Source organism: Homarus americanus, unplaced genomic scaffold (assembly GCF_018991925.1).
Source record: "Homarus americanus isolate GMGI-L3 unplaced genomic scaffold, GMGI_Hamer_2.0 scaffold49667, whole genome shotgun sequence".
NCBI lineage: Eukaryota > Metazoa > Arthropoda > Malacostraca > Decapoda > Nephropidae > Homarus > Homarus americanus.
In genome coordinates, this window is record NW_024738608.1 from 7,127,721 (window position 1) to 7,147,489 (window position 19,769).

Genomic DNA, 19,769 nt, shown 5'->3' on the forward strand with positions numbered 1-19,769 from the left:
AATCCTTCAAGTTAGCTATAATAAATCCTTGTGTACACTGTCAACCTTTCTTGTCTCAGAGAGCTGTCAAACTTCCTCATTCCTGAAAATATCAACAAAAATTCTTGTGACGACTTGTGCTACAGTTCTCTCTCCTATTCCTATGAGACTAAACTGTACTGTAGACATCTGGTTACTTCAAGGTTGCTCGGACAGTATCAACAGTTTGTCAGCCAATTATCCATTTTGTTCAATAGTGTACATTTTGTTGTATTATAACTCCTATGGGTTACTAGTATCAAAAAGTAAAAAGAATGCAGCTTAAAAAGTAGAAAATGAGGAGAAACAATTTTAAGTTGTAATGAGAGAAGAAACCCTAAAGGCTCACTACACAGCCTACACAAGGGAAGTTAGAGATCCTCAAGCTGGATGGATCACCCCCAGTCACCTCCCACAATAATTCTGGTAACCTTGAAGAAACAGAGGTAAAGGAGGGACAACATGGTAAGGTTTCCTCAGTGGATCAAGTGACATTTAAAGACAGAGGAAGGTAAAATACAGGGAGCCTCAAGTAACAACACACACACTGCCTTACAGATTCTGGTGGAGATCGTGTGTATGTTGCTGTTGTAACACGATATCCACCACAAGCTGTAAAGTACTGTAAAATATATTTTCTCTTGACACTCTATAGTCCATGGATGTTCTTAAGAATCATGTGTGGGAGGAGAGGGAGGAGGAAAAAAAAGCTAAGTGATTGGATGGATGCAATGTTAATACTGTATAACATTGTAATCAAGGACCGTGGGGTAGAGTCGGCATTACTGTACTGTATAAACTCTCCTTTGCCGTACTAGTTTATAATACTCTGGTTAAATAATCAGGTGATATTTTCTTTAGGGGGATAAGTCACTGTAATTCCTCTCTCTGTTCAAAATTCCTGGACTGTTGTGTACTTGAAGCATTGCACACCAATACTTAGCTGTTATATACTGGATGGTTGCCAAATAGATGTCATATCACAATAAAAACTTGCTTTATTTGTGTCTTGTTTTGTTTTCTCTGGCCTTCAAACCCCCCTCCCCCCAAGCAAGAGAATAACATAAGCCAATTATTCGTGGTATGCTGTACTGTATATATAACTGTTCATGGGAGATATTTGCATCAGATCGTCACCAAAAAATGACTGACAACTGAAAAAACTGCTGGAAAAAACAATGGTATTTTCAACAATAACTGATCTGTCACTAAGTTAAATGAGTAAAGAAGAACAGTTGGAGAAGAAATATACTTTATCAACATTTAGTTTTTATAAATTAACTTTGAACTTTTAAAAGCCCAGAATGAGTAACTGATTAACTGTCACTCAACAACTTAGATTTTATGACATAACCTTTTACTGTACTGTAGGGAATGAACATTTGTTTACATCTGAACTGTATGTACACAAGAGTACAATCATTAAACCCTAAAGGCAGTTAAATTAAGTACATTATTGAGGTGATGAAAGTGGGTGTGCCAACAAAAAAAAATATTGGTTAACAACTGAACTTTTGAGAGAGAGACTTTGACATATTTCTCTTTGTACTTCACATGATACATTATAACACTGGCACTAGTCTAAAAGTTATGGGCTCTGTATCTCACTTAAGAATACCGGTAGTGTTACTGACAAAGAAAAGATCCAATAAAAATATAGAGTACTGAACTAACTTGGCCTTCCCCAGTATGGCCAAGAGTACTGTACTGTGTTCGTTGACTTAGAATGATGCATACAGTAGTTATATAGTAATTACCTGAAGTCTAGGGAGAGGTTGCGTTGGTGGTTGGGCCGGTGCTTCCTTGCAGATGAGGCATGAGGAGGAGGTGGGCGTCTGGCTGCAGATGAGCCTCCTCCATGTACCGTGGCAAACTCTTCAGAGGGCGGCAGCGGGCAAGCAGAGGGAGGCAACGTAGCAGACATATGGGGGGAGATCCTCTTGCCTGGGGCGATGAGGGTGGTGGTGATGGTGGAGGTAGAAGTGGTGGTGGTGAGGGCCTCCATGGTGGTGGCTGGCCTCCTCCCCGTCTCCAACACCACGCCGGCCACACCGATGGCTCCTAGACTCCGGGCCCACCATCACGCACCATTACACACACTGAAACATCCATCATGGTATCAATAGTGAGCCATTTACTCCTCGGGAAAAAATACTATACACATTAATAAGAGCCTGTGGAAGGTGTAAGTCCATGTACATAGCGACAGACCTCAAAAGCCAAATCAGCAGAGTCACGTCTTTCAGAAAATAGCGCACTTGCTCCCAATCTGTCATGTGACACCAATCCTGAATACTGCCACAACTACCACACCTGCCCTACTCTGCCACAAAAACCACATCTGCCTTCCTCTTGTCGCAACAACCACACCTGCCCTACTTTGCCACAACCACACATGCCCTCCTGTCACAACTACCACATCTGCCCTCCACCACAACCACACCTGTCCTCCACAACCAAACCTGTCCTCCACCAGATCACAATAAAAACTAAAATCTAATCTTCCAGGAATTCTATATCAAAGTAAGAGAGACAGTAAACTTGGACAGGTGAGAGGAAACACAAGCAAGAAGAGTTGCACAAACTAGAGAACTAGTGAGAAACTTGACATAAGAAACACCAACATTCGCCAACACAAGATATAATTTACACCCAGCCCAGAGTACACGAGTTGTAGATCTGATTAGCCATGAGATGCTGTCAGTAAAAGGGAAAAATATGATTTGAGAAGTATAGTAAGGTAGTTAGTAGACAATACACACACACACACACACACACACACACACACACACACACACACACACACACACAAAGATCAGGATGTTTGGAAAGTTGGCAACAGAGAACCTGACCACAAAACCAAAGAGTGTTGGCACATTGAGCACTTCCTTCCTTCGACCTCAGTCACTAGTATACATTTCGGGTAACCTCGCCTTCACAACAACAGCGGCAACAACGAGCTAAGCGACAAGGTGTAGACCCAACCCACTACAATCGTCCCTTAACTAGAGAAATTAACCGTTAAGAAAATAAACTATGTAACCAGTAAATATGAAGAAAAAAAATGTTCTCAGCGATTCGAAATTTAAATAGTGTAGAACATATACCACGGGGTTTACAACAGAAGAAAAACAAACAAACATACAAATTTTAACGAGTCCCTCCCTCCCCCCTCCCCCCCCCACACACACAACATTCCAACAACGCCGGAAATTCCTAATATAATTTTTTTTTTTAATAAGTACGTACAGAAATTACTGTATGCGTTTGCTTGTGTAGCTACGTACCGCCACTACATGTTTACACCTATGATGGGACAAAGGTGGACATACAACACACAGTGAACATGGGTTATAGTTTGTTATAGAGTACAGTATAATCGAATGCCTAGTGTGATCTCCGAGTTCCTGGTCAGGTTATCTTGGTGACGATGGTGAGTTCTATTAAGATAACTAACCGGTAATGACTAAAGCTGTCTTCTATCTTGGGAAATGAGTAAACACAAAATATTAGTTTTGTTTTCAAGATTATTTCTACCCAACCTTCTTCCCATGTCATCATCGCCTGGACTGTCACCACCACTTGACTGTCACCATCACTTAGACTGTCATCACCACTAGACTGTCACCATCACTTGACTGTCATCACCACTAGACTGTCACCATCGTCATTTACAGTGTCACCACCACCAACAACACTCACCAGCAGCAAGGCACACCACACTGTCCGGTCACCATTATCAGACACACACACAGACACGGTAGAGAGAGAGTCCAGGCGAGGGGATAAACAAGGTTATCTGTCGTACCGTACACCACCACCACGGTTATCACCACACACAGCTGATACCATTACCAACACAAGACCACTGACACCATTACCCCCCACAAGAACACAGAAACCATATATTTACTGTTATCGTGTCGGCGTGACGTGACAGATGAGGACAGTACACAGCCCCAACAAGCAGTACTGTCTGTGTGTCTGTCTTCACCAACACAACACACAGCGCTCTGTCTATAGTTAACAGCTGCACTTGATGACCACCAGCACAGTATTAGTGGTAGTTGTTGTAGCAGTGGTGGTGGGAGGTGTAGAGATAACACCTTCAGATGGCTGGGGTGTAATTAGATGTGTGTCTGAGTTGGTCGTGTGAGGGAGAGGATGAGACCGGTGCCAGGGTGTTACTGCTACTGCCGCCACTGCTGGTGTTGCTGGCGATGGTAGTGAAGACTCAGACCCAGCACTACCCGCCAACACTTCCACTAACCTCCTCCTACTCCTCCCACACACACACACACAGACACTCACTCACTCAACTCCCTTCACCGCCTATCAATGAACCATTCTGTACCATCACCACACACATAACATCTTCACTACACTTCATCACACAATGCAAAAAGTATAAAGTGAAACACACAAATTATAATTGAATTTTCACGAATGAAAATAATTATAAAGAATATAATATTACTCATAATATTCTCAGAAGGCAACCCTCAAGTTTAAAACCACAGCGTCACCGGTGATCTCATCAATGACGACACCGACAGTCCCACGGCCAATCACGAGCCGCCAGGAAGACGTCACTCCTGGTGATGACATCATATTCTAAGACGGGACAGCCAATAGCATACAGCCAAGTTGATGACGTCACTAACCGGTAATGACGTCAACAGATGAGTATGTCTTCTAGCCGAAACTGATAACACCAGGTCATACCTCACTTTACATATGTGTGTGTGTGTGTGTGTGTGGTGATGGTGGTATGTGTGTATATCATTATTCAACTCACCACTATCTCCTGTTGCAACCACCAAAGATCTCTCTCTCTCTCTCTCTCTCTCTCTCTCAACACAACATGTCCTCCTTCCTCAATGACGAGACCATCACTATGAGGGCAAGGGGCTGAGATCACCACAAGGTCTCACCCCCCCACACACGTACAAATGAGTGTTTCGAACGACTGTAAATATCACACAGTGCCTGAAGGAGACGATGAAGGGGGGGGGAATAATGTCTTGTGTATACGGAAGGGTGGGGAGGGAGTGGGGGGATGGGTGACCATTACCACGTTGAGTCATTACACATCCTGACTCTCTCTCCCGACCCATCCATCCGTTTATCCTCATCTAACACACACACACACACACAACCTGATCCACACACCCATCTTACACAACAATCGCCCCTTTAACAACAACAATCGCGCCTAAACAACAACAACAATCTCCCCTAGACCACAACAATCGCCCCTAAACAACCACAATCTCCCCTAAACAACAACAATCTCCCCTAAACAACCACAATCATCGACAGTGTGTAGGAGCAGGTGACTCTAACGCCAACAATGGTTATAGACGTGTGAACTAACCCCTGTGTGAGAGCTGACTTGCTGACTCAACTTCGGTGCTGTTACCTGTCAAGGCGTCTAACCCCCAAATTGTGTGTGTGTGTATGCGTGTACTGTATGTATGTATGTATGTATGTGTGCGTGTGTGTGTGTGTTTTATCTTCACGTAATAAAGCTTCCATCAGTCTAATCATTTGGTAGTTTTAAAGTCCTGAGCACTCCCATCCCCACCCCGGCCTCTGGTGACAGGTCAATTGGGCCCCAAGTCTTAATGGACCCCAGCCTTACCTATTCAAATTGGGCCCAACCTTACCTATTTAAACTTGGCACCAAATCCTAATGGGTCCCAACTACAGCTATTTTTCTATTGGAGCTCCAGTCTTAATAGGTCCTCCTCCAACTGGGTCACACTCCTAAAGGTTAAAATAGGTCAAGGTGAGGTCTATCAGGAGTGGGGGGGAGGCACTAATTGACCTTCAATCGTGGTCACTAATCATCCCTATCTGAGTTATGATTAACCAGTGGGCCGTGTTTATCTGGGGGGTCATGTTACCTGTGTGTGTGTGGGGGTCGTGTGTGTGTGTTTGTGAGGGGTCGGGGGGTGTGTGTGTGTGTGTGAGGTGTGTGTGGTCGGGGGTGTGTGTGTGTGTGTGGGGTGTGTGTGTGAGGGGTGTGTGTGTGTGTGAGGGGTGTGTGTGTGTGAGGGTCGGGGTGTGTGTGTGTGTGTGAGGGGTGTGTGTGTGGGGGTCGGGGTGTGTGTGTGTGTGTGAGGGGTCGGGGTGTGTGTGAGGGGGAGGGTGTGTGTGTGTGTGTGTGAGGGCGGGTGTGTGTGTGTGGGGAGGTCGGGGTGTGTGTGTGGGGGGTGTGTGTGTGTGTGTGTGGGGGTGGTGTGTGTGTGTGTGTGTGTGTGTGTCGGGGTGTGTGTGTGTGGGAGGGGTGTGTGTGTGTGTGGGGGTAGGGGTGTGTGTGTGTGTGTGGGGGTCGGGGTGTGTGTGTGTGTGTGGGGTCGGGGTGTGTGTGTGGGGGGTCGGGGTGTGTGTGTGTGTCGGGGTGTGTGTGTGTGTGTGGGGTGTGTGTGTGTCTGTGTGTGTTTGTGTGTGTGTGTGTGTGGGGTGGGGTGTGTGTGTGGGGGGTGGGTGTGTGGGCGGATCGGGGTGTGTGTGTGTGGGGGTGGGGTGTGTGTGTGAGGGTCGGGGTGTGTGTGTGTGTGGGGGGTCGGGGTGTGTGTGAGGGGTCGGGGTGTGTGTGTGTGTGTGTGTGTGTGGGTGTGTGTGTGTGAGGGTAGGGGTGTGTGTGTGTGTGAGGGGTAGGGGTGTGTGTGTGTGTGTGTGTGGGGTAGGGGTGTGTGTGTGTGTGGGGAGGGGTGTGTGTGTGTGTGTGTGTGTGTAGGGGTGTGTGTGTGTGTGGGGGTCGGGGTGTGTGTGTGAGGGGTGTGTGTGTGTGTGGGGTCGGGGTGTGTGTGTGTGGGGGTCGGGGTGTGTGTGTGTGGGGGGTGGGGTGTGTGTGTGTGTGAGGGTGTGTGTGTGTGTGTGGGGAGGGGTGTGTGTGTGGGGGAGGGTGTGTGTGTGTGTGGGGGGGGGTCAGGGGTGTGTGTGTGTGTGGGGGTCGGGGTGTGTGGGGAGGGGTGTGTGTGTGTGAGGGTGTGTGTGTGTCGGGGTGTGTGTGTGTGTGAGGGGTGTGTGTGTGTGAGGGGTGGGGTGTGTGTGTGTGGGGGGGGTGGGTGTGTGTGTGGGGGTCGGGGTGTGTGTGTGAGGGGTCGGGGTGTGTGTGTGAGGGTCAGGGGTGTGTGACGGGGTGACAAGTGCACCAAAGGACAGGAAAGAACCGAGACGAACATGTAGAAATACCCATATTGACACGTACACACAGAAAGACAGACACATACGCAGTCACACACGCACAATATATATATATATATATATATATATATATATATATATATATATATATATATATATATATATATATATATATATATATATATATATAAACACAGCTACTTACACACACACACATGCAGTCACACAAACGAGAACAATCAAACAAATACAGAAACAAGCAAACAAACACTTACATCCTGAACTTGCATACGCAGTAAAACACACACACACACACACACACACACACACACAGCCCTCCATGCCGGCCAGCTATGCATACCAACCCTGCATTGGGTATACTGAACAGCTTTTAAGATTAACAACACCTGACGCTAACATGAGCTGAACTTAACCTAACGTAATATAAACCTGACCTAATGCATACCTTACCTAACCTAGTGCAAACCTAACCTAACCTAGCAAACACCCCCCACCCCTCAGGTAACGTTAGGCTGTTTAATCATCAGGTGACATAATCTCCAGGGGGGGGGGGTGGTAATCTTCAGTTGGACCATAATTACGTCACCTTATTCCTCCGTTACGTCTTTCTTGTCCGGAATAGCGTAACGTTAACCTATTACTCAACGACTAAATGGTAATTAGGGCCAAACACAGGTGACATAACAAAACAAATTAACCTATCTAATCAGGAAGGAGCGAATACTTACAGCAATAACTTTAAAATTACACACATTTTAGATTTAGACGAGATATAGATAAACACCGGGTTGGAAATAGAGTAGTGGACGAGTGGAACAAGTTACCAAAACATCATCATTCAAACATAGGATGGATGGATATATGAGCGATAGGGGTTAGGGTGTAAACGGGACTGCCCAGTATGTAGTTTCCTCCGTTCTTACGTTCTTGTGAACTTTAACTGGCGTTCCGGTGTTGACCTTTTGAGTACGGTGACTTAACATCTGAGTACGATGATTTAACCTTTTGAATACGATGACTATCTTTTGAGTACGGTGACCTGCCCTTTTGAGTACGATGACCTAACCTTTTGAATACGATGACCCAACCTTTTGAATACGATGACCCAACCTTTTGAGTACGGTGACCTACCCTTTTGAGTACGGTGACCTATCCTATTGAGTACGATGACCTAACCTTTTGAATACGATGACTATCTTTTGAGTACGGTGACCTACCCTTTTGAGTACGGCGACCTACCCTTTTGAGTACGGCGACCTACCCTTTTGAGTACGGCGACCTAACCTTTAAAGTACGGCGACCTAACCTTTTGAGTACGATGACCTAACCTTTTGAGTACGATAACCTAACCTTTTGAGTACGATGACCTAACCTTTTGAGTACGATGACCTAACCTTTTGAGTACGATGACCTACCCTTTTGAGTACAATAATCTAACCTCTTGAGTAAGGAAACCTAAGTCATCGTACTCAAGAGCTTAAGGTTGGGATATCAATCATTAACCTGATATCATTAACGTTATCCTCTAGCTCTACATTCTGAAGTTAGGGGTTTGTTATCCTACGTGTTATGGTGTCTGTCTGGCTACTTGTCCATTCTTCTTACATTACACAATTACTGAGGCAAGGCACTGACTGGTATGTGTGTGTGTGTGTGTGTGTGTGTGTGTGTGTGTGTGTGTGTGTGTGTGTGTGTGTGTGTGTGTGTGTGTGTGCGTGTGTGGGTGTTAAGTGGTGTGTTATGTGATGGTGTGGTGCGTTGTGATAAAATAAGCAAATTATATTATCACACACACACACGTTATCACCAGCAGCATACCTGACACATCACAGGGACCAGTCACCATTATCTTATCTATGATGAAAACTCTTCCCAAATTATCACCATTAACCTGTAACGTCACAATCCACGGTCACCATTAACCCGCAGCGTCACATTCCACGGTCACCATTAACCCATGAGGCGACAATCCACGGTCACCATTAATCTAAAGCGTCAGATTCCACGGTCACCATTAAGCTGCAGCGCCACATTTCACGGTCACCATTAAGCTGTAGCGTCAGATTTCACGGTCACCATTAAGCTGTAGCGTCAGATTTCACGGTCACCATTAAGCTGTAGCGTCAGATTTCACGGTCACCATTAAGCTGTAGCGTCAGATTTCACGGTCACCATTAAGCTGTAGCATCAGATTTCACGGTCACCATTAAGCTGTAACGTCAGATTTCACGGTCACCATTATGCTGTCAATCACTCGAGGCGGGCAAAGTATTTAAGTAACCAGGTCATCGTCATAAAAAGGCCATCACCAAGATCACCAGGACAGTACCCTGATACCTGAGATAGTGCCATGGTCACCAAGTCCACATCAGCAGGATAGAACCATCGTCACCAGTACCGCTACACGCACCAAGCTAACAGGGTCAACAGGATTATAGATATGTAAGCTTGACGAGACAGTTTCAATATCACCAGCATACCATCAAGCTCACCAAATATCCTGATTATCGGTAGCAACCATATCACCAAATTCATGTCAGGATCACCAAGCAATGACTATGGGTTAATCAGAATTAAATCAGATCGCTTTCAATACCACCAGGATCAACAGAAAACGTAAATCAGTATACTTGGTGAAGCAGACAGAACGCTTACAACTCTCTTATATAAATCACCTCTTAACATATTACTAGATTAAAGTCAAATAAGGTCAAGTCAGGTCAGGTTTTGGGTAAGTCAAGGTAAATAAAATCAAGTTAGATTTAGGTTAGATCAGATCAAGTTAAGTTAGGTTAAAATTACTAAGAACTGATGACAAGACGAGTATCAAGTTAGGGGAGAAAGCCACATCCTTCACCACGTCTAATGTTTCTCACTCAACCGAGGCGACACACACACACACGATCAGCTGCTGCGTTAGTCACGACTCCTGGGGGGGGGGGGTTGTGAGTCAAGTCAGTTAGGGTGAGGTGAAGGAGTCAGACCCTATATAAATATATCCAGCAAGTAGGTGGCACTCATTACAAGCAGGTAGCCACACTGGTATTCAACTAGGAAGCCTTATAGCACTAGGCACTCTATGGCACCCCTCAGTACTGCCACTTACAACTCATAATGTTTACCCTCTTTCGTAATAAATAAATAAATAAATAATAAATCTCACGGAATTCCAAATATTTTTCACCTTCGCACGTAAGTTAAAAATCCCAACCAGACGAATCTAACACCATGAGGTCAGGGACGAGTTCGATAACGTGATCTGTGCCTCACTACCTCCCCTGACCCTATGCACCATGACCCAGCTGTGACGACCATAGTACACGAGGGGGAGGAGGAGGAGGTGTTTTAATACGCCGCAGTCTACTCCCTCCACCACAACACCACGGACTCAACACAGCACTACACCACACCAAGAACTCAAACAGTTTATTAACATACATAAAGGATATAAATATAGCTCTCTCTCTCTCTCTCTCTCTCATACATAACTAACATTCATCACAACCTAAAAAAAAAAAAAAACTACTTACGGGTAAACATGTTAAATACTAAGACTCAAATAACATACACAAGGCCGGGAGATACCTTGAACATTCCTCCTCCTCCTCCTCCTACGTGGGTGCATTAATATGACAAGAATGTAGTACCTAACTTAAATACAGAATGCATACATAACAACTGAACTACCGCATCAACCTCAGAACCAACAATATCTAGCTATAACAAGATCCAGTTGATGAGTGTATAGAATATTGTATGCATTCGTCTCTATAATTAATTCTTTGATGTCAAGTGAAAACAAATAATTAAGATAAGAGTTTTAAGATAATGTTGTGTACTTTTTGGGGGTGATTTTTGTCTTTATGTCAATTAGTTAGATACGTTTGGGTTTTTTTTAAGAGGAATATTTATCGAGTGAATATTTTAAGAGTCTGTATACAACAAGACGCTGGTGTTTTGGGACAGACAGTTAAAACGACATCAAAACAAGATCGAAGAAGGACTTGTGTAAACGAGCGGTTGGTATGTCAGTCACACACCCAAGGTCTATCGTGAGCGCCACCCACCCCTGGAGCCACAACACCCGTGATGAGGACAGATCATATCGTTATTGAGTCACTTCTGGAGCTGACGAGTCTTTGAGTGTATGTTATGTACGGGAGAGTCCACGCATCGGTGTGTGTATAGTTGACGTTAACAGTGTGTCTAGGAGAAGAAATACAGGTAGTGAACTGTAAACTTGTTGGGAGAAACCTGTTATAGAATTTTCCGACAGTGTTAAAGTACGGAAGGGGGGGGAGGGGGAGAGGGGGTGCTGAGAGGAAATCACCCTTAGCGGATACCCATTAAAAAATCAAGACGAACCTCACCATGATCTACGATAACGTTTCTTTTATGTTAAATAAATAAGAAAAAGTAGTACTGCGTGTTCTTAGGGCTGCCAAATAGTACTTCATATACTTGTGTGTGCCAGTACTCCTGAACTACAGTACATAGCAATGACCTGATTCCCACGACATGTTTAAAACTGACCTGAAACTGAGGTCTCACACACACACACTTCAGGCTCAGTAAGGGTCAAGGCGTTAAGGTAACACACACACACACACACACACACACACACACACACACACACACACACACACACCATAAGGGGTCTGTTACGACGCGGGGTGAACGTAGCTTGACATCAATTAACGCACAAAACCATTACCCACAGTTCCTGGCACATACAGACTACTGGGCCCGGGGGGGGGGGAGGTAACAATAACAGTAAAGGACTCCAATACAAACTTCATTTTAACTGTGTAATTCTTTGTTTTTATTGGCCAGTATATTTGTATTTTATATATGGATGTATTTATAAAGTTACACAATAAACTTTTTACGCTTCCACCGACAATTTTTACCTATTTTTTGGAAGAGGGGGGGGTGGGGGGGAAGGGAGCAGGGGGGTAGAGGGGGGTGGGGGGAAGGGAGCAGGGGGTAGGAGGGGGTGTGGGGTAGTGGAGCAGGGGGCAGAGGGGTGTGTAGCGGGAGCAGGGGGGGCAGAGGGTGGGGTAGCGGGAGCAGGGGGGTAGAGGGGGGGGGGGTAGGGAGTAGGGGGTAGGGGGTGGGGGGTAGGGGAGTAGGGGGTAGAGGGGGTGGGGGTAAGGGAGTAGGGGGTAGAGGGGGGTGGGGGAAAAGGGAGTGAGGGGGGTAGAGGGGGGTGGGGTAAAGGGAGTAGGGGTAGAGGGGGGGGGTAAGGGAGTAGGGGGGAAGAGGGGGTGGGGGGAAGTGGCAGGGGTAGGAGGGGGTGGGGGGGTGAAGGGAGTAGGGGGGTAGAGGGGTGGGGGGTAGTGGCAGGGGGTAGGAGGGGGGTGGGGGAAGTGGAGAGAGGGGGGTGGGGTGAGTGGGAGTGGGGGGGTAGAGGGGGGTAAAAGGAGCAGGGGGGGGGGGCGGGGGGCGTGGAGGCAGAGTAGCACCAGCATCACCACGACAGGTCACCACTACCACCCAGTAATGTCATGATGGACGTGACATTACCACGGTCACCAGGCTAGAATCGAGGCAACGACTGACAGGATGACCATAATTAGCTCCAGGGTCACCAAGAACATGTTAATCACCAGGATGGTCTGAATGCCGCCCGAATTTTATGACGATCACCATGATGGTGGCAAGTTTCCGTCCGCCAGACACCAGTACAGTATGTATGTTACGGATTACACCAGGATCACCACGACGGTAGCTGAGGCACCAGGAGTGTGTGCTCGTAACTAAAATACTCTCAACGTCACCAGGACACCGCACTAGTCACTCGGGTAATACCGGACACTGGCAAAAAAATAGGTACACGTTGCCAGAACAGAGTTAAGGTCACCAGGACAGTACCAACCTCACCAGGATAAAACTAAAGGTACCAGAACAGTACCTCGGTCACCAGGACATCACTAAGGTCACCACTTCAACACCAAGGTCACCAAGACACCATCAAGGTCACCAGGGTCACCACTTCAACACCAAGGTCACCAGGACATCAGGACATCATCAAGGTCACCAGGACATCACCAAGGTCACCAGGACATCACCAAGGTCACCAGGACATCATCAAGGTCACCAGGACAACACTACTCACCATGACCAGCAGTTACAGCCGCCTCACCTGTGGAAGAAGAGAACACCTGTTAACACACGTCTTCAAGTAAACAAACACAACCTGACTGGTGAGTTATCAAGCGGGCCCCAGTCCAGTCCTATCTGGGGCCCCTAACCTAAACATTCATGTCTTGGGGGTCCAGTTCTAATGGGCCTTAGTGCTAAATCCCTAACTCCTAATGGGCGCCAGTTCTAACAGGTCCTAGTTCTAATGGACCCCCCTATCTTGACAGCCCCAATTGTAAACAAATATTCCAGTCCTAATTGGCCCTTAATTATAATGGGCCCCGGAAGGAAACAGGCCCCAATCCTTATAGTTAGGTTAGGTTAGGGGCCCACTAAGAACCATGATCCATTAAGATAGATCAAGGCTGTTTAACTGGGCCCTCATGGTGTTCAATAGGTCACCGAAATCTTCAGAGAGAGCGACCTATGACCTACCGTGTGACCTGCAAGCCCCGGCAGGGAGAGAATACGGCCAGGAGGCCATGACGGATTATGCAACATACTAAGCACCCGTAAAATGACCTTGAATGGAAAGGTCAAAGGTCAAGTGCAACAAGATGAGAGAGAGAGAGAGAGAGAGAGAGAGAGATAGAGAGAGAGAGAGATAACTTCCTCCCCAGAACGTTTTACCCGCAGACTGTCAACACTAGTTATTGTACAGTCTATCCCTCCCCCTACCATCCCAGCATCTCTTACCCGAGTATGTCATCATCACTATGTTCTTTCCCCTGCCCACATCCCCCTCCTACCTCCTATCCTGCCAGCCTGTCCTGCCTGCCAGCCTGCCTCAAGGATGTCATTACTTACGTCCGGCTTCTAGAGTTGTGTTGTCACGTCTGTGTTACTCCCTGTCACAATCTCCTTCTGGTGATGTCAGTGTGTGTGTGTCAGTGTGTGTGTGTCAGTGTGTGTGTGTCAGTGTGTGTGTGTCAGTGTGTGCGTACAAGTCTGACCGTCACCAAAAGGCAGACTGGCACGCAGAGGTGAGGAGGACAAGGAGTGAGACCAACTGGGCTGGGACAGGCGCGCGCGCGTGCACACACACCGCCCGGCTGCTAACAAAGCACTAACCATCCATTTTGTTTGACATCTTCTCCACCACCACTATTACCACCAACACCACCAACACCGCCTGCTTCCCCCAACAACTGCCACTAACCCCCCCCCATCGCCCATAAACTACTGTATACTGTACCCCGTCATTACAACGTTTGCAGACTTGTGTTACTATTTCCCACTCCCTCGTCGAGAAATATATATATATATATATATATATATATATATATATATATATATATATATATATATATATATATATATATATATATATGTGTGTGTGTGTGTGTGTGTGTGTGTGTGTGTAATCATAAGTCCTGGGGCTGTAATCTTCATCTGAAATGAGAGAGACTGCATACCTCCTGCCTCACTGTACAGCCCCTTCCCCTTCCAGGCTACACACACACACACACACACACACACACACATACATACATACAGAAGACCATCATCTTACACTCTCCTTGTTGCAGCAGTCACACTATCTGACACAGCCTACACTACACGACACTCCACCACCCGGGGAAGAGTATAGTCCCACCTTTACCATACTAACCTACCAGAACCTAACCTAACCTAACCACACACCAAGGGGCTGGTCAGTCTTGGACAAAGTGTGAACATCGTGAGTTGCAAGTCTTTCCCCGTTCCTGAGTTACGAGGCCAAACATATATATACAGACACAGGTTACACACGGTACTTGACCACACACACACACACTTATACCTCTCATGTATACTCAGCCTCAAAGGGGTCACATGAGGAGTGTGTGTGTGTGTGTGTGTGTGTGTGTGTGTGTGTGTATAACCATGATTTACCTTAAGTGACGGAGAAGTAATAGATAAGATAACAGGTTGGTGGCGAGGTCCAAGGTGGTCCCTACAATAGGTCTTCCAGTTAAGTGATGACGTTAAGGATGTATATCGAATCCGGTAGCCTAACCTAACCTAATGCTAACTTAACCTAACCTAATGCTAGCTTAACCTAACGCTAACCTAATCCTAACTTAACCTAACGCTAACTTAACCTAACGCTAACCTAACCTAATGCTAACCTAACCTGTTGCTAACTTAACCTAACGCTAACGTAATCCTAACTTAACCTAACGCTAACTTAACCTAACGCTAACCTAACCTAACCACACAACTTCAGTTTCGAGGACCAATCAATTACCTTCAGGAACATAGAAATCAAGAGCCAGTAGGAGAACACCTTGACCACTGTGTGTGTGTATGTGTGTGTGTGTGTGTGTGTGAGTGTGTGTGTGTGTGTCTGTTCGTAATTGGGCCACATTAACTACTATGTTTACTGGTCTTAAAGTCTGTGGCCACGTAGAGTACTCTGTTAACTGGCCCTGTAAGTGTGTGGCCAAGTTATGTCCCTTCCTAGTTTTCTTGGTCATATTACATGTTATGAGAAAAAAAAAGTGGCCACACCTGTTGGCCAGCAACATGGGGGTTTCTGGTCGGATGGTGGATGGCCACATGGGGTTTCGCAACAACATAAAGCCGGATATAGGCCACAAAAGGTTTGGCCACATCATGAAATCGGATGGGGGACCACATAGAGTCTGGCCACAACATGTTGCCGGCCACAAGGGCGAGTGGTCCCATCAAATACCTTCCCGATGGCCACAATATCACCCAGACGTCTTTGTTGACATTCCATGGCAAGTGAGGCGCCAGTTGGCAACCCTGAGTGTGACAACCAGCGTCCACATGTACCCGTGTAGGTCACTTCTGTACCACACCACCACCCTCTGTACCACACCGCCAGCTACTGCACCACACCACCCTCTGTACCACACCACCACCTACTGTACCACACCACCACCTGTACCACACCACCTACTGTACCACACCACCACCACCTGTATCCGTGTAGGTCACTATTACAATGTACAACACTGTTACTAGGCTTAAAACCTGCTGTACTATTCCTGTAACCACACTGCCCCGCCACTGTATCTTCCACACCCTGTATTACAAGTTGTTTACCGTACCACACACTATGTTAATGTATCCCTACCACACACTGTATCATTATGTATCAGTGACACATGCTGTATTACAAGTCAAAAAAATTACCAAACTCTCACTCCCAATAACCATTATATATAACAAGACTAATTAAGAGGTCGTGTACCCATTACCATACTCTCTCTCTCTCTCCTCTCTCTCTCTCTCTCATTAACACCTTTCTCTCACCCATTACCTTATACACTGACTTAATAAGACAGAGACAGACGGATAGACGGACAGATAAACAAGAGACGGACGGACAGATGAAAAGACAAGACACACAAACGGATGGGGAGACAGATTGAGACAGGAGGCTGGAGAGACCGATAGATTGACAGAGATAAACGGACAGATGGCATGACAGACAGACGGGTGGAAAGAGAGACAGACCGAGACAGACAGACAGACGGCAGGGGTGACGTCATGACCCCGTCACCCCCTGATAGAGTTGAGAGAAATAAAAGTGACACCTGTCAGAGCGGTTTCTTAAGGGGTCAACTCAAGAGGTTATATACTGACACGTTATTGTGTGTGTGTGTGTGTGTGTGTGTGTGTGTGTGTGTGTGCGAGAAAGTGATTGAGTGAGAGTGAGTGAGTTTCGCGCCTAATACGAACACCTGAATTTAAAACAGTCTTAAAAGTCAAGTGAACTCAGAATATACTGTTACTGTCTGCCAATATTTCTCGTTACAATATGTTGAACTTTAATGCTGATGTGCGAGGGATGTTTGGAGGGTCCGTAAATACAGTATGGAGCTCTTATTTACACACACGTGCACACACACCACTTACATACACATACTCTCACCTCACGCCAACACCTACACGTATGTACACCTACACACCACACACATACAGTATATATTCATATACACACAAACACACGTAAAATGTACGTGCGAAAACACACACACACACACACACACACACACACACACACACACACACACACACACACACACACGTCCATAAACATACAAAGGCATGTACACCCGTAAACATACATACGCACACGTACACCGCAAAACAAACACACACACAGACAAGTACAAACACCCACACGTGGGCAGGGCAGCGAGACCTTCAGCTGGTCCAGTTATAAGTGAAAGGCGGTGTGGGAGGATGGAGGAGGAGGAGAGGATGGAGGAGGAGGAGAGGATGGAGGAGAAGATTGAGCAGGATGGAGGAGGAGGATGAAGAAGTAGGTTGGAGGCGGAGGAGCAAGATGGAGGAGCAGGGTGGAGGAGGACACACTTTCAGGGTGACGCTACAGTACTGGTACAGAGTATCACGAGGGGGCGGACGGCTCAGGTAAAATTCCAAACGCTTTACACCTAACCTCTTCCCACCTTAACCTAACCTAAATCCACCTTAACCTAACCCCATTTTAACTTAGGTAAGGTGAAATCACTCTTAAAAAAATCACAATCTAAACCAAATGAGATAAAAACTGTCAAAACACACACACACACACACAAAGGAATCAGAGAAGAGAGGGAGGGTGAGGGCCCACAACTTCTATATATACCAGGTAAATGACAGCAATAGCAACACCCGTCATTAACTCCTTGTCACAGGTATACGCCAACCCACACCTGCCATTACCTCCTTGTCACAGGTATACGCCACCCCACACCTGCCATTACCTCCTTGTCACAGGTATACGCCACCCACACCTGCCATTACCTCCTTGTCTGGGTGCCACCCCACACCTGCCATTACCTCCTTGTCACAGGTAACGCACCCCACTGCCATTATCCTTGTCACGGTATACGCCACCACCTGCCTTACCTCCTTGTCACAGGTATACGCCACCCCACACCTGCCATTACCTCCTTGTCACAGGTATACATACCCACCTGCCATTACCTCCTTGTCACAGGAAAACGCCACCCCACACCTGCCATTACCTCCTTGTCACGAATGCATACCCCACCTGCCATTACTCCTTGTCACAGGTATACGCCACCCCACACCTGCCATTACCTCCTTGTCACAGATACGCCACACCCCACCTGCCATTACCTCCTTGTCACAGGTATATACCCCACACCTGCCATACCTCCTTGTCAGGTAAACGCCACCCCACCTGCCATTACCTCCTTGTACAGGTATACGCCACCCCACACTGCCATTACCTCCTTGTCACAGGTATACGCCACCCCCACCTGCCATTACCTCTTGTCACAGGTAACGCCACCCCACCTGCCATTACCTCCTTGTCACAGGTATGCACACCCCACACCTGCATCTCTTGTCACAGGTATACGCCACCCCACACCTGCCATTACCTCCTTGTCAGGGTTACGCATACCCACCTGCCATTACCTCCTTGTCACAGGTATACGCCACCCATTACCTCTTGTCACAGCATACCACCCCACACCTGCCATTACCTCCTTGTCACAGAGAAAACGCCACCCCTGCCTTACCTCCTTGTCACAGAGCCGCCACCCACACCTGCCATTACCTCCTTGTCACAGGTAAACGCCACCCCCACCTGCCATTACCTCCTTGTACAGGTATACACCACCCCTGCATTACCTCCTTGTCACAGGTAAACGCCACCCACCTGCCATTAACACCTTGTCACAGGTATACGCCACCCCACACCTGCCATTACCTCCTTGTCACAGGTATACGCCACCCACACCTGCCATTACCTCCTTGTCACAGGTATACGCCACCCCACACCTGCCATTACCTCCTTGTCACAGGTATACGCCACCCCACCTGCCATTAACACCTTGACCAGCCACCACTCATCTGTTGTGGTTACAGTACCGAGACTTGAATAGGTGCCATTATCATCACCGCCGGCACCAAGCTGTGATAAAGGGTTAGTATCCTGTGTGTGTGTGAGAGAGAGAGCTCTCATATAGTCTCTTTCTCACCCACATGCCAGGAACATCAAGGCGAGCGAGTGTAAGAGAGAGAGAGAGAGAGAGAGAGAGAGACTCTCATACCACTTTCACACGAACATCGAGGCTCTCTCTCTCTCTCTCTCTCTCTCTCTCTCTCTCTCTCTCTCTCTCTCTCTCTCTCTCTCTCTCTCTCTCTCTCTCAGCTCCAGGGTACACCAGGGCTGCCAAGTTAATTTCCTCCACCAAAAAATAAATTATTAGGACCCTAAGTGTTTCACGTGCCAATATGGTGCTTCTACCTCAAACTTCAAGGTCGTGTGTGTGTGTGTGTGTGTGTGCCTCGTTTGAACTCTTGAACTTAAATATATCCAGGTGTGTTGGAGGTACAAATACCCCCCTTTCCCAACACCTTACTCCTGTGCGAGTTAAGAGGATCTAATTTGGCAGGACGGTAATTTCTAGGTCCGTAGACGCCAATATTAATGTGGT

The 19,769-nt window shown here is 46.8% G+C and overlaps 1 protein-coding gene across 5 annotated transcripts in view; it reads right to left on the reverse strand.

Annotated features, from left to right (window-relative positions):
• The window catches only part of LOC121874215 (phosphatidylinositol 4-kinase beta-like), an 89,399-nt gene that overhangs the window by 14,193 nt on the left and 55,437 nt on the right, over window positions 1-19,769 (reverse strand). For 3 of the 5 annotated variants that reach the window (XM_042378243.1, XM_042378245.1, XM_042378246.1), the window contains one exon: window positions 1,776-2,117. In XM_042378243.1, coding sequence (XP_042234177.1) covers window positions 1,776-2,023 — 248 coding nt within the window. In that variant the 5' untranslated portion in view covers window positions 2,024-2,117. Of the gene's footprint in view, window positions 1-1,775; window positions 2,118-3,720; window positions 3,838-3,931; window positions 4,236-19,769 lie in introns of those variants that run through there. The other 2 variants (XM_042378244.1, XM_042378247.1) reach the window with 2 other exon arrangements.